The 27,857-nt window shown below is 37.3% G+C and overlaps 2 protein-coding genes and 1 pseudogene across 4 annotated transcripts; all 3 read right to left on the bottom strand.

Moving 5' to 3' along the window:
• Positions 1-7,339: 7,339 nt before the first annotated feature.
• On the bottom strand, positions 7,340-9,735 carry LOC125580444 (probable nucleoredoxin 1). Its single transcript, XM_048744876.1, has 4 exons — positions 9,483-9,735; positions 8,826-9,305; positions 8,281-8,760; positions 7,340-8,206 (listed from the first exon to the last, which is right to left on the bottom strand). Exons 1-4 carry the CDS (start codon positions 9,585-9,587, stop codon positions 7,535-7,537), a joined length of 1,737 nt encoding a protein of 578 aa, XP_048600833.1. The 5' UTR covers positions 9,588-9,735; the 3' UTR covers positions 7,340-7,534.
• Positions 9,736-19,586: 9,851 nt separating this feature from the next.
• On the bottom strand, positions 19,587-21,879 carry LOC106374788 (cyclin-T1-2). 3 transcript variants are annotated; one of them, XM_048746300.1, is made up of 6 exons: positions 21,575-21,879; positions 21,062-21,254; positions 20,618-20,942; positions 20,349-20,533; positions 20,135-20,283; positions 19,587-20,068 (listed from the first exon to the last, which is right to left on the bottom strand). In XM_048746300.1, exons 2-6 carry the CDS (start codon positions 21,211-21,213, stop codon positions 19,812-19,814), a joined length of 1,068 nt encoding a protein of 355 aa, XP_048602257.1. In that variant the 5' UTR covers positions 21,214-21,254; positions 21,575-21,879; the 3' UTR covers positions 19,587-19,811. The 3 variants fall into 3 exon arrangements, with proteins under 3 accessions (XP_048602257.1, XP_013670190.1, XP_048602256.1); XM_013814736.3 differs by having other exon boundaries at positions 20,618-20,743; positions 20,861-20,942; positions 21,062-21,867; XM_048746299.1 differs by having other exon boundaries at positions 21,062-21,878.
• Positions 21,880-24,218: 2,339 nt separating this feature from the next.
• LOC106362616 lies at positions 24,219-24,924 on the bottom strand (annotated as a pseudogene).
• Between the last annotated feature and the right edge of the window lie 2,933 nt (positions 24,925-27,857).

Here is a 27,857-nt window from a genome sequence, read left to right as displayed (position 1 = left end):
CTTTCCAGCTCATACCAACAGCTCACCTTATCCATTTGAATCTTCCTTTGCCTCCAAGACTCCCCAATGGTCACATAAGGAAGGATAATCCACGCCCACACATTGCACATCACCAAACTAAGCTGATCCGGGTATTTGGTCGAACCGGATGGGATGTACGGTCGATGTACGGCCTTGAGGTCCGTACACTCGCCCTATATCTGCACCTTCATCCAAACATCTTCTATGGTCGACCCATATACCTTCTTGGATCTCCCTAGGCCGTACCATGGCCGTACTTGCCCTATCATGGCCGTACTGGCCCTATCTTTGCACCATACTTCCATCTTCTCTCTAACTTCTCCAAAGCCTTCACATGATCAGTCTAAGTCTTTCCTTGACTTAACTTCACAAGATAACTACTTCAGAACATCTCTGAAGCTTGATTGAACTCTTCTTGACATCTTCTAGAGCTTGCCCTATTATTGTACAAGCTCCATCTTCTCTTCAGTTCAACACATATGTATTTTTTTCAACTCATCAGGTCTAGATAACTTTAACACTAAATCATTTAATTTTTGTATAGTCTTAGAGGATGATTGGTTGGGGCTGTAGATGCTCTGAACAGCCAAAATTTAATCTACAGCTATATATGTCAACCAATCGAGCTTTGTTTTCCTTAAAAAACTCACAGCAAAAAAATTTCTGCAAAATCAAAATATGGCTGTAGAGAGCTTTATTTCCAGAGCAAAAAATTAGTGCTTTAGAAATCTACGGCAAAGAAAGGTACAGCAAATAAATCTACAGATTAAATTCTAGAACAAAAAATATAAAGCTATAGCACTTACCAATCATCCCCTTATTCGTTTGGATTTGCATCAATTGTTAAAGGCCCATTAGAATGTTGTCCACCACCAATCGTTAATTGAAGTCTATCGGAAAGCATATAGAAAATTGATGGTCCACCAAATATATACAATGGCGTTACTTAGAGAATCGTAAAACTTCGTTTTTTCTTCCTGAATACGGAGTAAAAATGTTCTAACCCTACTTTATTTTCTACTCCATAATGAAATGATGAACAAACAAAAAATAGATTACTCCATTTATAGAGATGGAGTAAACTCCATTATAGAGTGAGATATAAAATTAGGTTGGAGCATTATTTACTCCATATTCATTTTTACTCCATTTCAGACAAAAAAATGGACTGGAGATGGAGATGCCCTTAGACGTAATTTATCAATAAGTTAATGACTTCTAATAAGAGAAAACCGTCTTTAAAACCATGAATTTAAAACTGCGTCGTACTAGGTATAATGACCGTTCCTCGAGTTTAATAGTTGATTAATTAAATTTCTTAAAAGGCTGAATCAACAAAATATGAGAATTAAAATGTCTATTATTTAAAAAATGAGGAATTGTTTGGTTCAAACATGAATTGGAGGCATTATGGCTTTTAATTTGAAAATTTAAAGTTTTAACGACCTAATTTAACACCAGAACTATCGTATAATAACAAATGCATATCATCTTTCATCATGGCCCTAATTGCACACATTATAAGTATCTAAACCTATAACCTCCCTATCATAAAGATCGAAACTCGAATCCGCACAACCAAAAATTTGGGTTGGTTTAATGGTTTAAAATGTTAACCGATATTTAACCAGGTATTGGTTTCAGAACTGAATTTAAAACCGACCCGGCCCAACCCTCTAATAAAATCCCCAAATTGATCTCACCCCTCAAGAACCTTAAAATCAAAAATCCAAAGACAACCCATTTCATTTCCCATAAATCCAAGGGGGACATCAGTCCACGAATTCATTGTTGATTTCTGCCTAAACACTCTCCATTTTTTATCGTGCTCTCTCAAACACAAAACAAGTTTTACACAAAACTCCAAAAAACAAAGAATCTGACCCATGCACATAGGTTTCACAAACACCATCATGCCCATCACACGATTAACCCAAAGAAGAAAGAAACAGAGGAGAGAGACTGGAGAGGAGCTCGGATTTTCTATGCTTGGTTAGTTTCAGTCAAGGTTCGCATGAGAAGCTTCTCAAGACTTCTTCATGGAGTCTTATTCTTCTGTGGCAGTGCGTATTGAGCAAATACTGTCTCTGGAGCTTATGGGTTCGTCGTCTTGGATCGACTTGCTTTCCAGTTATGGTGTATTTGTCTCTTGCCTTCTTTTGTAGCAGGTCTTGAGGTGTGGCAGTCTCACTGGCTTCTTCCTTCCAAATAACAGCTTCAGTACACAGCTATTGACTTTCTTTAGTTTTGAGAGATGGTGGAAGGCAGCTCTTCTCTCCAATTAACGGTGGAAATATTTCTCTGTACCTTTCCAACGAAGCCATGGTGATCCATGGTTGTGGCAGGACTGATGTGGTTGTAGCAGCGTACTTTTCCGGCAAAGCTGCTACGGTTCTTCGTTGTGGCAGGACTGATGTGGTTGTGGTTGTGTACTTTTCCAGCAAAGCTGCGGCGGGACTGATGTGGTTGTAACTTTGTACTATTCCAGCAAGGCTGCGATGGTTCTTTGTTGTGGTGGGACTGATGTGGTTGTGGTTGTGTATTTTTTCAGCAAAGATGCAGCGTTTTCGTTTTGGCGGGACTGATGTGGTTGTAACTTTGTACTTTTCCGGCAAGGCTGCAGTGATTTATTGTTGTGGCGGGTCTGATGTGGTTGTGGCTTCGTATTTTTTCAGCAAAGCTGCGGCGTGTTTTCTTTGTTTGGGGGGGGGGGATTGATGTGGTTGGAGCTTTATTAGGCCTGGGCATTTTACCCGGACCCGAAGACCCGACCCGAAACCGACCCAAAACCGACCCAAAAAAACCCGTTTCGGGTAGGAACCGACCCGATCAAATTACCCTATCGGGTCTTGTTGCAGAGGACCCGCGGGTCTTGGACCCGACCCGACCCAAACCCAAAACCCGATGGGTACCCGAATTAATAATGTAAATTAAATAAAATGCATCAAGGGGGAATCGAAGACGGGTTATTCATCTAGAGAACATGGGGGTCAACCACTAGGAGACAACAAATTGTTGTTGTATCTCGCATAGTTTAATATATATACACATTTTAATATAATAAAAACACAAATTTTGAATAAAATTTCGAATATTTTCGGATATATAAATATTTTCAGATATTTTTTTTTGTATTTTTAGGTCTTTTTTAAATCGAACCCGAACCAAACCCGACCTGAAACCGAACCGAAACCGAACCGATAAATTCTAGTTACCCGAATGGGTCTAACTGTCTAAGATCCGACCCGACCCGGACCCGGCACAATCCGAACCGACCCGGAATCGAGAATTTGAAATTACCCTATCGGGTCCTAAACTCTTAGATCCGAAAGATCCGGACCCGAAAGGACCCAATCCGAACCCGACCCGACGACCCGAATGCCCAGGCCTATCCTCGTTGTGGTGGTCGATTGGTTTTCTGATGTCTCTTCTTCTAAGGCTGAATTATTGGTTGTTGTTGTGGCCGTTCTTTGATTATCATTGTTGTAGGTTTGTTTTTATTTTTCTGCTTTCTTAGTATTGTCACTGTATTTCTGTCATAATTCAAAAATTGGTATAAAATTTAATATAGGAGAGAGAATAATTAACCAACTTGGTTTAAATTTTCTAATCGATTCGTTTAGGTTTAATCAGGTTAGTCAATGGTTAAGTTTAAAAACAAAGAATAGCAAACTAACTTTAAACCGCTCTGTGTCTATTTTAGTTTGAACTTTAAACATTGGGTGGATTCGGGTTTTGATCTTTTGGATTAGGGGGTAAGAAGTTTAGATACTTATATTATGTATAATTTAGACGAGGATGAAAGATGGTGTACATTTGTTACTATATGATAGTTATGTTGTGAAAATATGTCGTTAACCCTAATAAAAATGTAGATATGTGTTTGGTTTGTTACTTCTCATTTTGATTACCTATTCAAAAATGAATTGTTTACAAGTTGCTTATCTCATTTTGCTACTTCCGAATTTGTGAATTAATTATAAATATTTTTTTGAGCATTTAAAAATTATTTATTAAATAATAATATAATATTTTACTAAAATTGGATATGCGAAATTATTTTGTTTAACATGAGAGTTAATCCAGTTCAAATCAAAAATCAATTTTTTCTCTCTCTAACCCACGAACAGAAGAAAAGCACCGACGTAGAAGAGTTAGCTCCGGCCACCGTCCCGACGGAGCCGGAGGCATTCCCCTCCACCCTTTATCCTTGTTTTCTCTATGCTCTCTTCTCCCTCTGCTCTCGTTGATCGATATGCAAGTCACTTTGTGCCTGTCGAGGCTTCAACCAGAGGTCTTTTGTGGCTGATGGTGAGGGAGTCCGGCTTTCTATGGCGTGACGGCGAGACTCACAGCTGGACGGTGGAGATGGGAGTCGGCTTCTAGGGTTGAAGCTTTTGTCAAGATCTGATTTTCCTTTTCCAGATCTCCGACAGTAGCTTCGTGACGACGGCGCGTGGCGAGGTGAGACTGATCCTTCACGTCGGATCTACCTCCATCTATGGCGGTGAGACAGTTGGAGGAGATTTTCATTAGGCGGTGGAAAGAGGTCTGTTCTTTGGTTCCCGGAGTCGACGTACGGTTTAGATCTGCGATGGTGGAGTGGTGTTTGCCGGTGGTTGGTGGCGGAGACGTGTTTCCCAGCGCCGGCGTCAGCCCCGTGGTTGCTTTGGTGACACGTACTTTGACCTCTTCGAAGCTGCGACTTGGTGTTCCTTGCTCCATTTCAGAAGTCAAGACCCGCCTTTTTCTGTCCGGACTGTGACGTTCGGTGCTTGGCTTAAAGTAGGGACGGTTCGCTGGTGGATCAAGGCTTTGGTGCACTTTTTCGATCCTCTTGTTTGTGTCTAGATATCGGAATTTAGATTGTCGTTTTGTGGTATGCTTGCCTTGGTGTTGCCTCAGTCTCTCTGGGTAGTGTTTGACAATTTCAGTGGCAGTTTTCTCCTCTTATTGTGGCGGTAGCAGTGATCTCTCGTCGGTTTGGTGGTTAATGGTTGCTTTGGAGTTCGATCGTCGAGGCTTGTTTGTGTGAAGGTTTATGGTGGGCTTCTATCTAGGTGTTAAATGGATGTCAGAGAGTGCGTTCAAGCCGTATCCAAAAGTTTTGTGGATCATGAAGTGATATGTCTTGTCGGGTTGTGAAGCCTTGTTTCTTGGTTTTGAGTGAGGGTGGTATCGTTAGGCAGGCCATAGGCGGCAGCGATAGATCCGGGTTGAGAAGACGCGTCGGTGTCTTCGGGCTCTACAAGTGGATTGTATCGTATGGCGTGCCGAGGGCAGCATCGATTTATCCAGATCATTGTTACCTGCTACTTGGGAAGTCTCTTGCACTGGTTTGTTGTATGCTTTGGTGTTGCTATTTTTAGTTTATTGAGTCTTATTGTGTGGTCTAGTTTCCTTGTTAAAGTTATGTTTGAATGGTGCTCTGGTGTGGGTTTTAGCTGCATGTTCTTTGGGCTCTTGTCTTTGGGGATATTTTATCTGTCCGCTTATGTATTAAACAATCGCAGTTCGCTTATGAATGAATTTCAATTTCGAAAAAAAAGCACGAGAGTTAATCTAAGCAAAATGTTTTGGTCTATTATAAATAAGAAATAGCAAAAATATAAACTTCCCCAATTGAGAGTTTTGTTTACTTTCCACAAAAACAAAAATGTTTTCTATAGGTTTGGACTTCCAAAATAACTATTTTTCCTTTTCCGATCTTGTTGCCAAATATTAGAATTCATTAGATTAACTCTCATGTTTTGCTTTATTGATCTTTAGTAGACAAAACACAAAAAGAAAAAAAAAATGACTGTAAATGTCAAATCGGATGATATCAAACCAAATAAAATACTTAAGTTTTTCATACTTGATATTTATCGTTTACTTCAAAAAATATCAAAACTGTTGTAAACTTAAAGACTTAGAACTGTAAGTATATGTATATTATTAATGAATAAATGTTACCTTTATATAGGGGTTACAAGAGAAATAAATGGAAATACAATAATAGGAAAGATTACAAATCATAAACATAAACGGATTAGGAAATAGGCAAGTTGTAGTCGGCTCTCTCTCTCTAGGGTTGGATCGTCTCTCTCTCTAAGTGTATGGGCCGGTTATAGATGCCATAACCATACATGGATTGTAATACGCTTAATATTGCCTCATTAAAACCTTATCAGGAAAACCCAGTGGAACAAAACCATGATGAAGGAAAAAGAGTACAACACGTACTACTTCCCCTGATGTGAACCTCAGTGGTGGTCCTTCAGCCTACGCATCCCAATCTGATGCGTGGGCTTCCTGAACGTGCAGGTAGGAAGTGTCTTGGTGAATAGGTCACCTGAATTGTCACTGGATCGTACTTGGACGACCTGGACCTCACCGGATTTCTGAAGCTCGTGAGTAAAGAAGAACTTAGGCAATATGTGTTTCGTCCTATCACCTTTTATGTAACCGTCCTTGAGCTGAGCAATGCACGCAGCATTGTCCTCATACATCACAGTTGGCTTTTTGCACTCGGCCATCCCGCAATCAGCTCGGACGTGTTGGGTCATCGACCTCAACCAAACACACTCGCGGCTGGCCTCATGTATGGCCAAGATTTCCGAGTGATTAGATGAAGTGGCCGCGATGGTTTTTTTCATGGAACGCCATGATATGGCCGTACCTCCATGTGTAAAGACATATCATGTCTGTGATCGAGCTTGATGTGGATCTGATGTTTGTGATCGAGCTTGATCTGATCAGGTGGACACGAGCTAGAACGGAGTCGCGAACGGATTAGGGTTCGTCGGTATCGTCGGGTTCGGATTAGGGTTCCAAAGCAAATCGACGCGCACTGTATCTGTGCGTGAGGGCGCGTCGGTGGTCAGATCGACAAGCGGTTTGCACTGACTGATTCGTCTCGGCCAGGGCTTCGATTTGATATCTTGATCGTTTTCTGGGTCCTCACGGTTTGGGAGAACGGCCTCTTCGAAGTTCCGAGGCAGATTCCTTTTCATTTAGGGTTTTAGGGTTTTAGCGATTTGGTTTTAGGCTCAGGGTGTTAGAGGTTATCGTGCTGATAACGTGTTGTAAACTTAAGGATTTAGAACTGTAAGTATATGTATATTATTAATGAATAAGTATTCTCTTTATATAGAAGTTACAAGAGAGATAAATGGAAATATAATAAGAGAAAAGATTATAAATCATAAACATAAACGAATTAGAAAATAGGCAAGTTGTACCCGCCTCTCTCTCATCTCCAAGTCTCGCGGCCGTCTCTCTCTCTAGGGTTGGGCCGTCTCTCTCTAGGATTGGGCCGGTTATGGACATCCACCAATTGATTTATAAGAACGAGTCTATTATTTGATAAAGACGAATATTTCAAGACTAAAACAAGCAAGGGACGTCAATGGATGTGAGACATAACGAGTATTTGTGCTCAGTTTTGACACCACACTTTCTCACTCTTATTTGTTATACAAGGGAAAGAAAATGAGCTCAGCATACATATAACTGGGCCTGAACCAGTATATTAGGACTTAGTGCACACGTTTCCGTCACAAACCCAACCATCTTGGGGCTCGCCACCACCTTCTTTCACAGCATCATCGCCGTTTATGTTGGCATCCTCTTTCAAAGCACACTTGGCATGAAGATCGAAGTCGCACTCGTCACAATGGTAAGACCAGATTTGCCCTTCTTCATCACACTTATCACATATGTAAACCGGAACGCGAGTCAGCTCTAGCTCATGTTCTTCATGAAGAGCATGTTTCACCTTCTCAGGCCACTCTTTTGCCATCTCAGTGTACTTGGCTTCAATCTCCTTCACACGTTCCTCAGTAAATGGGTAAGCATCAGCTCCATGGGCTCCCACGAGGTCCCTTGCTTCTTTAGTAACGGTCTTCCCAGTTGGTCCGAGAGCCGCTAGCATGGGGATGCCACCGACCTTAAAGGTTCGTGCCAAAGACGTTTTCCTAGGATCACCAAATGGAAGAGCCAGCCACGGCATCTGCGAGTAGTACTCATCGAACGATTCCTGGTCCCGGTCACTGGAGATGAAGATGAGCTCAAACGCTTCATCCTTCTCCTTTATCTGCTTGTAAACTTCCACAAGCTTTGGTGTAAAAGCGCGACATGGAGGACACCAGTGAGCTGAGAAGTACAAAAGAATGTTCTTCCCCACCAGCTCAGACACAAGCACCTGACAAGTTCAGCCAAGTTCATATCAACATCGAAGTGATTAGAAGCTTCATAGGGTAAATAAAGCTTTTTTACCTTAGCCCCATCTTTTCCGAGAACGTAGTTGAGATCACCCGAGACAAGAAGAGACTCGAGTGTTTGAGCCTCTAGCTTTGCCTTCTCTATCGCCTTGAGTTCTTCAAACTTCTCCGGAGTGAAAGGATAAGCAACAACTCCATAGTCATCAATAGCTTCAGCAACATTCGAGTGGCGAGTCTTTCCATCGGGTCCGAGAATGACCAAGGTCGGTAGCGTAGACAGCATGAAGTGCCTAGTCAACTTCGACGAGCTTTTGTCATTGAACGGCAACGCCAGCCACGGGTTGGTGTCAAAGTCCTGCTTAAAAGCATCCTCATCATCTTCAAGAGATATGAGCACAATCTCAAAATCCTCGTTATTCTCCTTCAACTTCTTATAGACCTCTTCAAGCTTGGAAGTAAACTCCTTACATTGCCTGTAAGATGCCACCGAGAAGAGAAGACCGATGGTTTTCCCTTGGAGTTCCGATACAGGTACCTAAAGAATACGCAATTGTGATCAGTTTCATTAAGTGACAAAGCCAAAAACTTGCATTAAGGTACCTTGTTTCCATCTCGAGTAATGACAAAGTCCCGAGAAGGAGTCACCAAGACAGACTTCAAAGTCTGCTCTCTCCTCGCTCTCTCCTCTTCCTCTTTGATCTCCTTCATTTTCTCGGGTGTGAAAGGATAAGCATCAGCTCCATAGCTTCGAATGACACCAACACCATTCTCATTCACAAGTTTACCCTCGTCATCAATCATCACCAGGTTGGGAATCCCCCTCACCTTAAAAACCTCATCCAAGCGGTCACGGGTTTCGGAATCAGTAAAGGGGACAGCGAGCCACGGCATCTTGGAGAAGTAGTCTTTAAAGGAGTCTTCATCCTCATCCCCTGAGACAAAGACAACCTCGAAACCAACTTTGGAAGAGAGTTCGTTGTATATTTCCACCAGCTGGGGAGTGAAACGCTGACATGGTCCGCACCACTCAGCTGAGAAGTACAACCCAATCTTCTTCCCTTTCAAGCTGTCAATTTTCACCTGCAAACATCATCAAATTCATAAAACTCAAAACTCTAATTGCAATTCACTCCAGAGAACACGACCTAAAGAGAAACCATCAACCAACCAGAAGAACACAACACTTTGCGAAGCATAATCTAGAGAATCAACACAAGTTGAAATCAATTGAGAGAAAAGAGAAACAATGTTTATTACCTGTTCGCCGTTTTTACGAATGAGGAAATCCCTCGCCGGAGAAGAGAGAAGCGAGTGGAGATCCCTAGCATCGCCACCGTTCACTTCCTTCGCAATCTCAGCCATGGATTGCTTCGGAATCGAATTCGAGAATTGCTATCAAAAAGACTGCTCTCTCTCTCTTGACTTTTGGTGAGGTACAGATGTGCTCAATGCGTCTATTTAAGCTTTCTTCTCTCCCCCCCCCCTAAAATTATTTTTTTCTATAAAATAAGTGCAAATCTCCAAAATAGCACATTTCTAAGTTTATATCACAAAAATAGCATTCAAAAACTAAAATGACCAAAATAGCACATTTCTAAGTTTATCCTTTGAAAATTTTAATTTTATTATTTTTCAAAATTTGAAATCTTATCCCGAAAACCTCATTTCTCAACTTTAAACCCTAAACCATAAACTCTAAACCATAAACCCTAAACCCTAAACTCTAAACCCTAAACCCTAAACCCTAAACTCTAAACCATAAACCATAAACCCTAAATCCTAAACCCCACCCTTTAACTCTAAACCCAAGTTTGTGACTTTTGATAAAACATTAAGTGCTATTTTTGTGACTTTTGACCTTGAGTGCTAGTTTGGAAACATAAACTTGATTTAGTGCTATTTTTCTCTTTTTCTCATAAAATAATGCGACTCCTTAAGTCTTAAGTCTTAACTTATTATGTAATTTATTTAGAGAAAAAGATAAAAATAGCACTAAATCAAGTTTTTGTTCCCAAACTAGCACTCAAGGTCAAAAGTCACAAAAATAGCACTTAATGTTTTATCAAAAGTCACAAACTTAGGGTTTAGAGTTAAAGGGTGGGGTTTAGGATTTAGGGTTTAGGGTTTAGGGTTTAGGGTTTAGGGTTTAGGGTTTAGAGTTTAGGGTTTAGAGTTTAAGGTTTAGGGTTTAAGGGTTTAGAGTTTAGAGTTTAGAGTTTAGAGTTTAGGGTTTAGGGTTTAGAGTTTAGGGTTTAGGGTTTAGAGTTGAGAAATGAGGTTTTGGGGATAAGATTTCAAATTTTGAAAAATAAAAAAATTAAAATTTTCAAAGGATAAACTTAGAAATGTGCTATTTTGGTCATTTTAGTTTTTGAGTGCTATTTTTGTGATATAAACTTAGAAATGTGCTATTTTGGAGATTTGCCCATTTATTTATGTTCATATGCTATTCCATTAAACAATTAATAAGATTTTTCCTTAATTAATAAAAGTAGTTACATTCGAAAACACGCATAAATTTAAAACTTCAAAATCGTAATTCCCAGAAACTAAAGTTTAGGAAAAAATTAAGTTTAAACACAAAAGTGATATGTTTCCTTACCTTTTTATACCTATTTATAAACCTTTTTTTTAATGATATTCCCATTAATTAAAGGCCAATCTTTAACTTACCTTACCATAGTATACAAAGACTTAAAAGACATCTTGACTTTTTCAAAGTCTTCTTTAGAAATATCCCTATATATTAATTGAAGATCATTTAAAAAGTTGTAACCTTAAGTTTGTACTAATTAAAAAGTGATGATGCTTAACTATAATTTAATTAAGATGTTAATTTATCTTACGTGTCAGCTTATAAATCAATTGAAAAAAGTGTTGGTCCAAATCTAATTACTAGAAAATATTATATTAACCCAAAATATAAGAACCGTATATTATTTCCTTAAATAAAAACTACGAAATTATCTAATATGATTAACATATATATGACAATTAATGACTATGAATAATAAAGATTTGATAACAATTTTTGCATCATTCTTCATTTTTGTTTAATTTATATTATTAAAAAAATTAAACAATCACATTAACCATATAATGAAAAATAATTTTTATCTTATATGTTATATTTTAAAAAATTTAAAATGACTTTAAATTACAAAAATGAAGAAACCTTACATGTTATATTTTAAATATTTATATATTTAAATTTTTAAACGATTTTTAATTACAAAAATTAGAAAAACTTATATGCTATATTTTTTTATATGTTAGATTTTTTCTTATAAGTTATACAAAAATGTAAGTTTTCCTTAAACATACGACTAAAAGCATTAAAATGACATGTATCAATTCATTGGTTGATCCGAAACCTTTCAAAACCATATGGAAGATATATGTCAAAATAATTCAATTGTGGAAACAATACTGTTCACTTTTTTAAAAAATGTGTTCGGTGGAAAAATAAAGTTTTTATGTCATAATTTGTTTAATGTTCAATCCGATCAACCCATGATATATTGATTATAGTTTAGTTCCACAATTTCTAATAAAAATTGATCTGGTTCATCGGAAAGAAATTATATAATAACAACAAAAAAATATTGTGTATGTATAAATAAAATGATCAAATATATATAAAAAATTGTATATACAAATAAACTCACCCTGTCATGATTTATTTTGTAGAAATCCAAAAAAATATAAAGAGTTTAACCGGATCGTATTGGCTGAATCAACTACACGAATTAATGAATTTGGTTGGCATACTAGAGCGAGCTCTCAAAAAATATGTTTCCATCATACTAGAGCTAGCTCTCAAAGTGATATGTTTCCTTACCTTTTTATACCTATTTATAAACTTTTTTTATGATATTCCCATTAAATTACAAAACACATGTTATATATAATATATATATTGTATGTGTGCATCTCATGTATATTAATAAAAAATGCTAGTGTTCACAAAAAAATTCATCCATGATCCAATAAATTTTGTTATGTTGTGAAACTTAAGATTTAGAACTGTAAGTTTCTGTGTTTTATTAATCATAAAGTGTTCCCTTTATATAGGGGATTACAAGATAGATAAAAGGAAAGATTACAAATCATAAACATAAAGAAAAAGGGAAATCCTAATCATACAAGGAAAAGGAAATTGAGTTTCATTTTCTCCTAAACCATGTAGCCGCCTCTCTCTCTCTCTCTCTCTAAGTCTCGCGGCCGCCTCTCTCTCTCTCTCTAAGTCTCGCGGCCGCCTCTCTCTCTCTAGGGTTGGGCTGTCTCTCTCTCTAAGCGCATGGGCCGGTTATGGACCGGGTCGGTTATGGACATCCATCAATTGATTTATAACACTCCTCCTTGTATGCCATAACCATACAGGGATTGTAATACGCTTAATGTTGCCTCATTAAAACTTATCAGGAAAACCCAGTGGGAGAAAACCATGATGAAGGAAAAAGAGTACAACACGTACTACCCCTGATGTGAACCTCAGTGGAGGTCTTTCAGCCTACGCATCCCAATCTGATTCGAGAGTTTCATGAACGTGCAAGTCGGGAGTGATTTAGTGAATAGGTCAGCTAAATTGTTGATGGACCTTACTTGGACGACCAGGACTTCGCCGGCTTTCTGAAGCTCGTGCGTGAAAAAGAACTTAGGTAATATGTGCTTCGTCTTGTCTCCTTTGATGTAGCCGTCCTTGAGCTGAGCAATGCATGCAGCATTGTCCTCATACATCACGGTTGGCTCTTTTTCCTCAGACATCCCGCAATCAGCTCGGACATGTTGGGTCATCGACCTCAACCAAACACACTCGCGGCTGGCCTCATGAATGGCCAAGATTTCTGAGTGATTAGATGATGTGGCCGCGATGGTTTGTTTCATGGAACGCCATGAAATGGCCGTACCTCCATGTGTAAAGACATATCATGTCTGTGATCGAGCATGATGTGGATCTGATAGATATCCTGCATCAGCAAAGCCAACTAAACCATCTATGTTATGGTTAGTATAATATAGACCCAAGTCTTTCGTTCCTTGCAGGTAACGAAGAACATGTTTTATCCCATTCCAGTGCCTTTGGGTCGGACATGAGCTAAACCTAGATAGTAGGTTCACGGCAAAGGCTATATCAGGCCGTGTGTGAGTTGACAAGTACATTAAAGCTCCTATGGCATTGAGATATGACATTTCGGGACCTAGGACATCTTCATCGTCCATTTTGGGATGAAATGGATCAGTGTCCAGACCGAGAGATCTCACGAATATGGGACTGGTCAGAGGATGGCAATCGGTCATATTAAACCTCTTGAGTACCTTTTCTGTATATGCCATTTGATGCACAAGGATACCATCATTTCTGTACTCAAGTTGTAATCCCAAACAGAATTTTGTTTTCCCGAGATCTTTCATCTCGAATTCTTTCTTAAGGTATTCAACCGTTTGGGAAATCTCTCCAGAGGTTCCTAGGATATTCAGATCATCAACATACACTGCTATGATCACGAATCCTTTATTTTCGAATTTCTTAATGAAAATACATGGACTGATAGGGTCATTTCTATATCCCTCTTTCACTAGGTACTCACTTAGTCTATTGTACCACATCCGTCCGGATTGTTTCAGTCCATAAAGAGATTTATTCAACTTAATACAATGCTGTTCTCGAGAACTCTCTTTTTTTTTCAATTCGATACCTTCTGGGACTTTCATATAGATTTCATTATCCAGTGGACCATATAGGTACGCGGTTACAACATCCATTAACCGTAAATCTAGACCTTCTCTCACGGCCAGACTTATTAAAAATCTGAAGGTCGTAGCATCCACCACAGGGGAGTATGTCTCTTCATAGTCTATTCCTGGTCTTTGTGAGAATCCTTGTGCAACAAGTCGGGATTTATACCTCACGACTTCACCATTCTCATTTATTTTCCTCACAAAGACCCATTTGTATCCAACTGGTTTGATATCATGAGGTGTCCGGATTATTTGGCCAAATACACCTCTTTTTCTCAATGATTCTAACTCCACGTTTATGGCTTCTTTCCATTTAAGCCAATCTGGTCGTTGCATGCATTCATATATAGATGTGGGTTCATAATCCTCGTTATCCATAAGTTCAAGTGCTACTTCATAAGCAAATATATCATCCATGTCGACATGTTTTCTGTTCTATTGTTTTCCAGACAAGACATAGTTTATTGAGATCTCATTATTATATGCACCATCAGTACCATGAATCTTGGCGTCCCAAGAATCATTGTTTGGCCCATCAGGGCTGGCCACATCAGTGGCATCAGGTCCAGCCATGTCTAAAGCCGTAGGGTTGGACGCGGCCACATCACGGGCTGGATCGGCCGCGGCCATGTCTGGTGTCTTATGAACCTCGGTTTCATTTTCTGCACCTTTCTTTGTTTTCCGAGGGTTCTTATCTTTGGAATATATTGGTCTACCATGTTTCACACGTTGTCCAGACTCTGTAGCAACTTGATTGTGTCCCTCTTGAACATCAATTCTTATTGGTGCATTAGCAGCTGGTATGTATGACTTAGTCACACTTTTCGGGTCAGCAAAGGAATCTGACAATTGATTAGCTAGCTTTCGTAAATGAATAATCTTTTGAACTTCTAGATCACATTCTTGAGTTCGAGGATCTTGCCAAGATATGGATGTTTGATTCCATGAGATTTCTTTTACCATTTTACTGCTATCTCCCCCTAATGTTGGAAGTTCGGATTCCTTGAAATGACAATCCGCGTATCTGGCCTTAAACAAATCACCTGTAGTTGGCTCAAGATACTTTAAAATCGTGGGGGAATCAAATCCAACATATATCCTCATCCTCCTTTAAGGTCCCATCTTTGTTCTCTGTGGTGGAGCTATTGGAACATAAACGGCATAGCCAAAAGTCTTAGAATGGGAAATGTCTGGCACGTGACCCGTGAGTAATTATGATGGGGAATATTTGTGTTCACTAGATGGCCTGATGCGTATGAGCTTGGCCGCGTGTAGGACGGCATGTCCCCACGCTGAGACCGAAAGTCTCGACCTCATGAGTAATGGTCGAGCTATGAGTTGTATGCGTTTTATAAATGATTCGGCCAGGCCGTTCTGTGTATGTACATGTGCCACGGAGTGTTCCACACTTACCCCCATGGACATACAGTAATCATTAAACGCTTGGGAAGTGAACTCACCAGCATTATCTAGGCGTATAGTCTTTAAAGGAAAATCTGGAAAATGAGCTCGTAATCTAATTATCTGAGCAAGTAACCTAGCAAATGCCAAGTTTCTGGTCGACAGGAGACAAACATGCGACCATCTAGTGGACGCATCAATGAGGACCATGAAATATCGAAATGTCCCACAAGGTGGGTGAATTGGTCCACAGATGTCCCTTTGAATTCTTTCCAGAAAGTTTATAGTCTCTTTAGTGACTTTAACTGGTGATGGCCTAGAAATGAGTTTCCCTTGGGAACAAGCAACACACGATAGGTGCTTAGGGATAATTCATTTCTCTTTAAGGGAATGGCTGTTTGAGTTCAGGATCAGTTTATGCATCATGGTCGAACCGGGATGGCCAAGCCGGTCGTGCCATAGAGTGAAATTGTCGATTGCCTCTTTATTAAAAATGGCATTGGCCTCGATCATACTGACTTTAGCATGGTAAATACCAATAGATAGTGCGGGAATGGATTCTAAGACTTTCTTATGACCTTGGGCGACAATGATCTGGAGGAACTCTTTGTGTCCTTCGCCCTTGGTTTCAATATGATAGCCATTCAATCGAATGTCTTTAAAGCTTAATAGACTTCTCTTAGAGTTGGGTGAATACAAGGCATCTGATATCTCAAGATGTGTACCCATAGGCAACATGATATTGGCCTGGCTGTGCCCCTCTATGAGACTAGCAATACCCGCAATGCTGGAGATGGTGGCGTTTTTCAGAGTTAGGTTTATGAAGTATCTCTTATCTTTTAAAATTGTGTGGCTTGATCCACTGTCCACAACGAGTACATCCTTGTTCTCGTTCATTTCAAAAGGATGCTACTTAGAAACTTCATATATAAAATCATTTCATTTCTTATTACGTTTTCAAGTTCAAAGAAATGACAACATAGAAACACCAAAACATAGAATTTTTAGATTACAAATGTCGAAATCAATATTCAGTCTTTAAGACAATATGAAGTTTCATAATCCATAAGATCGTCCTTTTCATGATCGAAGTCATGTTCAGCATCTTGATAAGTCATATGGGCTTCAGGATTCTTCCCTTTCAAACTCTCTTGATAGAGATCAACTAGATTCTTGGGAGTCCTACAAGTCTTAGCCCAATGATTTCCTATTCCACACCTATGACACACTGATTTGCTTGAGTTGGTCGAGTGTTGAGGTTTGAATGAAGATCCACGGCCGCGACCTCTTCCAGATGAGCCACGGTCACGCCCATGGTCTCTACCATGTTGATTCCCTCGCCTGCGGCCAAAGGAGTTTCGGCCACGTCCACATCCGTTCCACTTTCCTCGACCACGGCCATTATGGTCATTTCCTTGGACGTGATGGGATTCTTTATTGTCCTCTGTCGTGTGTGCTTCAGGTAGTGGAGCCGATCCAAGAGGTCTCATCTGACTGTTTCTCATTAGTAATTCATTGTTCTACTCAGCGAGCAAGAGACAAGAAATAAGATCAGCATAGGTTTTGAAACCTTTCTCACAGTACTATTGTTGTAACAATACATTGCTTGTGTGGAAAGTGGAAAAGGTTTTCTCAAGCATATTCTGATCCGTAATACTTTCACCACACAGTTTCATTTTAGAAACGATCTTAAACAGTGCAGAGTTATACTCGTCCACAGACTTATAGTCTTGGATCCTGAGATTCGTCCAATCAAACCGAGCTTTTGGTAAGATCACCGTTCTTTGGTGATCATATCTCGATTTCAATTCAGTCCAAAGATCTAGTGGATTCTCAATGGTTAGATATTGATCCTTGAGACTCTCAGCTAGATGATGACGAATGATCAAGATGGCTCTGTAACGATCCTTTTCATTGGCATTATTGTTCTCGGTGATACATTCACCGAGATCCTTGGATTTCAGGATGATCTTAGCATCAAGCGCCCACTGAAGGTAATTATCTCCAGAGAGATTTAGGGCAGCAAAATCCAGGTTACTGATTTTCGACATCTGAAATCATAGATTAATATATTTTAGATCTTTTAGGAATAGGGTTTAAACGAATAGGGTTTTAAGTTTAAACAATCAATCAATCAAGCCTAACGGCCAAGATCTATGCCTCACGGCCAATCAGCAAGCCGCACGACCAAGTATGCAATCAGTTTAACTCTTATGCATTTAGTTTAACATGTAATTACAATCCTAACATGGTTTCTATCATTTCATACGAGATGCAAACAAAACAAGAAACCTCTCGGCCAAGAAACAGAACAAGCCACACTGCTATTTGGTTTGATTCAATACCATTCCTAGAATAAGTTTTAAGTGCAATTGCAATCAATCAATATGATCAGATTATTATGGTATTAATGCAATAAGGCCACACGGCCACGAGTATGATCAAGTCTAGAACAGTTTAACCTAATATGTAGTTTTAGATTTCGATTTAAAATAATCTTAAACTAGGTCATTAGGGTTTTAGTTTAAACAAGCCAAACAATTAGATTCGAGTTTAAACATTCCTAACAATAGTTCTAGGTGATCAAATCAACCAATCAATGTTCAATTTCAAACAATCCAAATCGATTTTCAGAATTAGGGTTTTTAGGGTTTCGATTTGATTAACAAGCAATTTCAAATTCAGGATGATCAATTCAATTTCAATCAATCAATAAGTTTTAATCAATCAATATTTTTCGAATTAGGGTTTAGTGATTTTCGAAAATTTGATCTTTGATCAAAGGGATTTGATTTGAGATTCAAAACCTTTAAGGTTCTGATTTTAATTGATCAATGGATCAATCTCGTTTTTAGGGTTTGGGGATCGAACTTATAGAGCTTCGATTTACTCATCAAACTTTTAGAGCTTCGATTTACTAATCTAGGGTTTTGATCTATTGTCCTATGGCTTTATCTTATAGATTATATTTTAGGGTTTCATTCTTTACAATCAACCAGATTCGATTCATGTTCTTAGAATTCGAATTACCTTAGGTTAGTAGATTGTAGAAACCGGACCACCAAGAGAGAACCTCGAGCTGGACAGCGAGCTGGAACGGACGCGAGCTGGCTGCTTCCTATCGGACCGCGAATGGTGCTGACGTTGCGAGCGGCTGATCGGGGAACGCGAGCGGCTGATCGGGGAACGCGAGCTGTTGCAGTCGGGATCGCGAGCGGCTCTGATGTGAACGGGAAGCTGAGGTCGTCTAGGATCAGGATTGCCTTGGGGCTGGAGCTGATCAGGTGGACACGAGCTGGAACGTCTTGCAGGAACAAGAGACGCGATCGGGGATATGGTTAGATACGATCGCCGGTTAGGTTTAGGTTTAGGGTTTTATCGATTAGGTTTTAGGCTCAGGGTGTTAGAGTTTCGTGCTGATAACGTGTTGTGAAACTTAGGATTTAGAGCTGTAAGTTTCTGTGTTTTATTAATCATAAAGTATTCTCTTTATATAGGGGATTACAAGATAGATAAAATAAAAGATTACAAATCATAAACATAAAGGAAAAGGGAAATCCTAATCATACAGGGAAAAGGAAATTGCCGCCTCTCTCTCTCTCTCTCTCTCTAAGTCTCGCGGCCGCCTCTCTCTCTAAGCGTGTGGGCTGGTTATGGACATGCATCAATTGATTTATAACACATTAGTAATTTTGAAGAAACGAAAAAGAACATTTTCAAATGTAATTTATATTTACAATTCTTTAAGGGGCAAATCTCCAAAATAGCACATTTCTAAGTTTATATCACAAAAATAACACTCAAAAACTAAAATGACCAAAATAGCATTATATCTTTTGAAAATTTTAATTTTTTTATTTTTCAAAATTTGAAATCTTATCCCCAAAACCTCATTTCTCAACTCTAAACCCTAAACCCTAAACTCTAAACCCTAAACACTAAATTCTAAACCCTAAACTCTAAACTCTAAACCCTAAACTCTAAACCCTAAACCCTAAACCCTAAACCCTAAATTCTAAACCCCACCCTTTAACTCTAAACCCTAAACCCTAAACCCTAAATTCTAAACCCCATCCTTTAACTCTAAACCCTAAATTTGTGATTTTTGATAAAACATTAAGTGCTATTTTTGTGACTTTTGACTTTGAGTGCTAGTTTGGGAACAAAAACTTGATTTAGTGCTATTTTTGTTTTTTTCTCTTCTCTAAGACTACAAAGTAAAAACTAACGGTTAAGCATGAAGCGAAGTAATGAAAACCCCATACAAAAAACTCTTGAAACTGAAACCATCTAGTGTTGGATGAAATATAATACTGTAATAGTTGTTTCCCCAAACTCACCGTATACTATATACCACTAAAGCTTTTAGTTATCTCCATGAACAAAACCCTTCTTCCACCTAAAAATCTAAACCACTATTTCACCATAGTCAACGACCAAACATCAACTGTCTTCTTGATTATCTCCAGCTTCACGGTCTGGGCTGTCCTTTTCAACTCCTTCGGGCCTCGACTGATCTTGCAGTGAACCATCAGCGACACTCGATGAGCCTCCTTCAATTACAGAGCTTGGACAATTATCCGTAGGAACAGGTTGCTGCTGCACTACGTCTCCAGTGTTACTCGTTTCCCCTATGCTTCCAGTAGATGTAGGAGTACGCTTTTTCCCATGATAGAGCTCACCCATTTGGCCCCTGATATCTGAAAAAAAAAGAATGATAAATACACCGAAGCAACAAGGTCTCTACTCCAGAGCACATCAAATACCATTTAGTTGATGAAGCGTGATATCAAAATGTTGACACCAGCTCTCTCCATGTGATTTCACGTCCATTTTTATGTGCATGGCAGCGAGGAAAAAAGCACCAGCTGCTATGTGCCGAGGCTGATACTGTAGGCAGAGTGTCGTCCAGAAACTGCAAAATGTATGAAATAAAGCAAGGCCTCTCAGAGATTTCGAAGGACCATTTCAGTTTCATACCTATCTTGGACAAATTTCCATGCAGCTGAAGGAAATTTCCCCTGAGTAGCCTCGACAAGGATGAATTTTTTCATAGCTTGGATAAGAATGTCAAAAGGAAGATCAACACTGAGATCAAAGTTGAGTGTAGAAAGAACAAGCTTCTCTCCATTTGATACAAGCCCTTTGTAGTGTTCATATACTCCCTGAGAAAAAGAAACAGATCTGTAATCAAAAGTTGAAATGGGGACAATTAAGGAGGGTTGTACGTAGGAATCTGAAAGAAAAACCTGTCTCTGCTCAGCTGCAATAACCTTCTTGTGTAAGATCTCTTCAGAAGTAATAATGAGGGTTTTCAAATCCACTGGAGTAGACTCAACCTTGGCAGAAAGGAACATGCAGACTGCTGCAATTATCTGGAGTGAAAGCGTCAACAGGCAAAAGGCATCAGAACTAACTACATTATCAAATGCACTTTTATTCAAACCAAAAATTAAGAGAGCTTGATCTCTACATGGTCCAACTAAACTTACCGATTTGTCATTCTTTGCGTGTGACTGACAAAGGAAGAATCTGTGACAGAATACCATAGCAGTGGCTACTGTTGCCTGGTGACTGCGTTGTGAGATCAATAATCATCAAAGGAACCCAAAGTACCAATGTTCCCTACTCTCACTATAGAAACTAAACTAGATTGAAGCAAGCAGAAAAGCAGAGGCAGGAAAGAAACTTACAGTTTGAATCTGCGACCAAGATCTTTCAAGAATGAACAGTATGCCTTGCGCAGGCGAGTTTCTTCCGTCAAATCGATACCATCTCGTCTTGATGGTGAGTTATTGTCTATTTCTTCTCTTGAAAAATACCAACGGTCTTCGCCAGGGAACATTGTATATGGAAAGAGATGACTGATGACCCAAGACACTGATTCTGAACAAGTGTGTAAGAAGGGATATCAAATGGAAACTGATCAAGCGAAGAAGCACGAGAGAGTGGCAACAGAGGATCAAGAATCAAGGTCAAGATGGGATCTTTTCGTAAAGGGTCAACAAGATTGCAAATTGCCAAGAACTGGAAAGGAAACACAAAGTTACAATCTTGTTGCATTTCAAACAAAACCCACGATGAAGACGAAGGACCCATTTATCTAGCGACAAGTGAAAAACCCAGAAGAAGAAGAAGAAGAAGAAGACGGAATATAAAAAAACCTCAATTTCGGATGAGTAAGAAGAACAAGATGGAAACTTAACCTAGAAACAGAAGCTATCATGCAGGAATAATAGAAACCTAGAGAGAGCAGCGAGGAACGAACGAAGAGGAAGAAGAAGATTGAGAGACTACCACAACGCTCTTTTCTTAAAGAGGATGGCTAAACATAAATACTTTTATATTTTCTTTTCTTAACTTCTAACCAATCGTATCATTGACACGTCTAACATCATTTCAAAAAATAAAAATCAATACAATATATATCTTCTTACCTTTGATTGTCAAATGTCACCGGATCACTAGGCGATTCTTAAAATCAATAGAAACGTAGGTTGTGCGATTATACGAATGCACCGAATCCCATCAGAACTCCGCAGTTAAACGTGTTTGGACGAGAATAGTACTAGAATAGATGACTTTCCGGGAAGTCTTCGTGTTTCACCCCTTTTTAAAGTGTTTCAAAAAAAAAAGTAGGTTGTTCTATCAAAATATATATAATATTTTTTATTAAATTAATTATCAAATTGATTAGAAGTGCATAAAATAATATTCTTCATTCTTTTTTTTGAAATAAAAACTACGAAATTACCTACTATTATTAACATATATACGATAATTAATGATTTTGAATAATAAAGATTTGATAATAGTTTTTGTATGCTCCATCATTTTTGTTTAATTTTTATTATTAAAAATTAAACAATCACATTAACCATATAATAAAAAATCTAAATTTTTTTCTTATATTTTATATTTTGAATTTTTTAAAACGATTATAAATTAGTAAAACTTTTAAAATTCTTACAATGAATTTTTTTTGTGAACAATGGTTTTACTTTTTTCTTGTTATAAAAAAATACAAATGACCATAAAGTCATAAGAATATGAAGTATAGTTTAATAGATATTCAAACTATATATATATATATATATATATATATTAATATTATTTAAATTAAACTATACACGATAGAAAATACATAAATATGTAAATTTCAAAATTTGCATTGAAAAGTATTGAGACCTAAATTATTTAATTTTTAAATTTACATTGAATTTTTAAAATCAATTATAAATTACTAAAACTATTAAAAATCTAACATTGAAAATTTTGTGATTAACGGTTTAATTTTTTTTTTACAGCAAATATACAAATGTTAATAAAATCATATGAGTAGAAACTAGAAAACTTCAATTAAATATTCATATTAAACTATACTTAATATTTGGGGATAAATATTTTTGACCGGATTTTGGAAATGTTTTTAAAAGGATTTAGGAAATATAATATTAGAGATTAAGTAAATCTAATTGGGTTTTTCAGAATCTTTAGTTAGTAAAATATGGAAGTTCGTATTATTTGGAAAACAAAATTGCACATATTTGTAGCTATATTTAGGCTATATTTAAATGTTATTAGTTAGTAATAGTATAGGTTAAGAGAAATATATAAAGTATAGTTTTTAAAAAAAACTATTTACCTATAATCAAATTGTATCCAACTTTGTGATTCTGATTTAATAGATTGTAGATACTAAGATATATGTAATGTAAATAAGATAAACCAAAACCATTTTGAACAGATAAATGGTAAATAGTTTTTTTTTTATGAAAGATCAGTGAACACACCTTCCCCTTATGTATCACATTAAAAAAATATCACGTTATTATTAGTATAAATGTTTTTATGTGATTAAAAAAAGGCGGACAACAGAAAGACAAACATAATATACATAATCTATCATTCAAGATTTACACATGCTTTAAACAAGTTGTAATATGTACAATTTTTATACTTACTTCGCGCATGCGCGCATGTTATAATTTCCAGAATTAAAGAGTCTGGAAATTGTAATAATCTCCATGACTATTTCACTAGAAATGCTAAGTTAAACTCATAGATCATCCTGAAGCCGATTGATCCCTCCTAGCTTGATAAACATAGCTTTTCCCATTTAAAAAGTCCTTAATTTTAAATAAAATACAAAGATTATGAGTAACATATGAGATCTTTTTTTTTCCTAAATCTTTTATTTTCTATAACAATTGTTTTGAGCCAACTAAAATACAAATGAAGAGTAAAAAGCTTTGCCTACAACCATTGGCAGATGACAACAATGAAACCAGAAGTGCAAAGCGATACTCAGATATTTAGGATACTGCCTCTTTCGGATACTCATGTAGCTCATTCTATACATGAACCTCCACAACCAATGCATGACACTTTGGAAGGAGTAGCTAGCGCAATTACTGAAGAGATGGGGACAATACACATGCTTCACACTTGGTCACTTGTTCCTCAAACTGAAGATATGAATGTCTTGATCACCAGTCGTTGGGTATTTACAATAAAGTTAAGACTTGATGGAACTGTTGAGAAGCTCAAGGCTCGACTGGTAGGTAAGGGTTATAAACAGGAAAAAAGACTGGACTACCTTCAAACCTTTAGTCCAGTTGTTCGAACTGCTACTACCAGGCTGGTGTTAGATATTTCACAAATGAAACAAGTTGATAACACTCTTAAGGTATTCATCATAATGCATTTATTTTTGCTGAGATGTTATAGCAATTTAGTCATCATTTATGGCGTTCCAACACTTATCAATTCAAATAGAGAGGACCATAAACTCAGAACATTTTGAATTTATAAAAGAAAACAAAAGACATTGTAATAAAATGTCATTACTTATTCCACCTCTTCATTACTGAGTCCGCGTAATTCAATAGTTCCCAAGAGCGAACGACTGCCTCAAGCTAGTCTTCAGGAGTAGATTTTCCCTTCTGCTTGCTCAGCTCATCTCTGAGTTCCGTAACTGTCTGCTCCAACGATAAAACTTTAGCAGCAGACTTGAGCTTTTCCGTTTCCAGTTCAAGGTTGAGATTCTTGACTTGTTCCTCGAGTTCTTGGACTCGAGAATTATCAATATTTTCTTTCTTCCACTCCAAGGAAACCTCAAAAAGCTTTATCTTTAACCAGTTTAGATTGGAGCCAGCTTTTGATAGATCTATCAACTCTTTGCCGGCAATGGAAAGCTCCGTATTGGTGAAGCTACGTGGAGGCTTATCAAGTTTATCAATGAGACCCAGGAGGAGATTCATGTATGTTGTCTTCACCGGTTGGCTTGTTGGTATGAAATTCAAAGCAATGTCTGGGTGTTCCTTGAAAATTCGAGTTACTTGAACAGCCTGTCAACCAGCATCTTCTTATAATTAATCAAAAATAAATAAATGAAAAAGATAACAACACCAAGCATCTTGACTTTTCCATTGTCTCATACCTGAGAATAAAGAACTTGGAAACCACAGACATCCAATGCCTCATTCGCAGTTGTATCTCCTTCATCGACAACTTCAATTACTTTTACTTCGGCTTTAAGGATCAGCTTGTTCATCTCCAGAAACCTTTTTTCTTAAAGCTCTTTGAGAGTTACGGCCTTTGACCAACCCCATACTGTAAGCTGAGCGCACTACGATCCGCAAGACTCTGAGAGATAAAAAGAGGAAAGCTCAAGTTAGATTTTCTTCTTCATCAATCTAGTATATATATACATTGAACATAAGTTAACTATAATGTCCAAAAAAAGATAAGTGGATTACGAGGTGATCTATAAAGCTCTTTGCCTACTTGATTCAACAGAATTAAGGAATAACTAGCTAGCCTTTTCCATCCAAATCGAAATGATTCAGGATTCTCAACACAGAGGTACAGAGACAAGTGATCACGAACAAACTTTCCTTTGGGATGAACCTTAAGATACCTGGAAAAAAAAGGAAACAGATTTACAAAACATAATAGAATATGTTATAAGCAGACACGAGGTGAATACAAAAATAAGCATAGTCTTTTACCATTCGCATGAGATTTCACGTTTCTCAGAGGAGTTTCAACAAAAACATATTTAGAGCTCTACTTCAGTGGACGAAAACAAAATTTTGAAATAAATCCAAAGCAGAATATCTTAAACAGGAGCGAAACCGAAAATAAACGACTTACCAATTGTAGGTGAGAAGCAAAGTTTTGCCAAGAGATTTAGGGTTTAGGTTATTAGGAGAATATCAAGAACATATAGCATTAAATAGGTAGCGAAGAGATAGGAAAGTACAGTAAAATATTGAGATATGGCAAGATACAACATTAATAGGTTCTTTTATTACTTACACACCTGGGAAAATAAACTGAATAAGATAACCCAAACCGAACCGGTCTAATAAAAGCGGTATGGGTCGGGTTTGGATCTTGTTAACAAACCGATCGGATCCAAAGATTGATATCATGGGTGTTCGGGTCGGTACGGTATATATCCGAAACCACGATTGAATATATTCATAACCCAAGTTCATATTCTATTCAAATCTTATATTTCTCTTATTCAAGCACAAAGTCTCTCTAAATACCGATATTCTCTCCGCATATCATTTTAAAAATCTTATTTTAAAAAATACTCATTCACTTTCGGGGATTTAAAATCTCAAAACTCTAAATCCATTATGTTATATAATTTTCTGATTCCTCAAATTGGGGACACAAAATTGCTGATTCCAATGATTTTCTCTTTCAGAAACTTCAACGATTCATACCATCTACTTGTAATTCTTCTTTGTACTTATATATGTACATAATATCATGAAAAGATTGACGGTTTTTTGGTTCGGGTTTATCAGGTTCGATTTGTTAGACAATGATTTTGAACTTTGGTCTCATACATATGCTTTGTTATGTGTATATTCTTTGTTGTTCACAAAGTTTGCAAGTTTATTCTAACATTTGTATATGATTTGTTGTTAGCTCATTATTCTCATTACTTGGGTTCGTATTCGTGTTAGTATATGATTTGTGGTTAGCTTATTATTCTCTATACTCAGATTTTTTTCTTCTTTGTTGTTAGCATAGTGTTTATGTATATGAGTTAAGGTTAAGAGTATTGTTGTCGTTGTGTATGAGTTTTGTTAATTTTTATTATATAGTAGCATAGTGTTTTTATATATGAATTATCACTAATAGTTATATTGGTTTGCAGGAGTTCTTCTACGACCAAGTTCTTATTTTAGCTTAATGATTTCAGTCATCGATAAAATCATAAAGTCACCATTCAAGTTAAGTATATTAAGAATAGAAACGAGTTTTCCTGGTTACTTAAATCCAGTTTAGAACATAACCTAATTTTTTTTTGGTGCAACTGATTTACACATGATTTACTAAACCCGAACTGAAATTGAGTAAGTTCGAGCCAAAACTGAACCGAATTTTTATAATATCCGAACGAAGCTATACTAAACTAAATCTGAATGGAGCTAAAAGGTGTATGATCAAATTACATGGCAAGAACTCCATATGTAGATAAATGATCATTTTTCCTAATGAAATCTACAAATGTTGTTCTTCCAAGAGCTTGGTACTACCAATCAGATGGAAGGTCCACCTCAAATGTTTTCAAAGAGGACCACAATTAATATTAAAGCAGAGGCAAGGGCTCTGATGAGGAAAACAAAAGGCCCCATCACTTCATGCAAACATTGATACTGGTATCAAATTGTTATGTTTCCTACTAAAGCTGTTAATCATCAACTATAACTGATTTGGATAATTTCCAAGCTTATGATTAGCGAATTATAATGATTATATCAACATACGCTTTTCTCTATTTTTTTATTTGTCAGACTTCAAGTTTTGTTATTCATAAAAGGGATGTAGTTATCAAATTGTTATGTTACCTACTAAAACTGTTAATCATAAACTATAACTGATTTGGATAATTTCCAAGCTTATGATTAGCGAATTATAATGATCATATCAACATACGCTTTTCTCTATTATTTATTTGTCAGACTTCAAGTTTTGTTATTCATAAAAGGAATGTAGTATTTATCTTTATTCTCAACTAAAAATGTTATATATAGTGTTAGGCTTGACACAAAAACTTAATTTGATACCCTCTCTCTCTCTTTTATTATAAGAACATCTGCAGCAGCGTTAAGTTTTTTAACCAAGTCCCTCAACATAAATATATTAACTAAACCTTGACGCGCAGATATTTAATTTTACATTTGGATTTGTATTTGTATTTAATGTTGTATTTGTAAATTGTAATCATATTACATCAAGTAATTTTATATTAAAACATTTTTTCGTAAAATGTAATTCAGATATTTGGCTGTTGACCCGTACATCCCGCATGGGTATTTACTTCGTTTTTATGGGTCAAATATAAAATTAGTTATCTTTTGAAATATTTTTCATATGGTGTTGGTTCACATATTGATTGTCGATAGACATTCAAGCAAGTAAAATAATATCTTATGTAACTCATATTTTATTTGATGGTAT

The sequence above is a fragment of the Brassica napus genome, chromosome C1 (assembly GCF_020379485.1).
Source record: "Brassica napus cultivar Da-Ae chromosome C1, Da-Ae, whole genome shotgun sequence".
Taxonomy (NCBI): Eukaryota; Viridiplantae; Streptophyta; class Magnoliopsida; order Brassicales; family Brassicaceae; genus Brassica; species Brassica napus.
The sequence above is the reverse complement of the archived record's forward strand: the minus strand, read 5'-3'. Positions and strand labels throughout refer to the sequence as shown.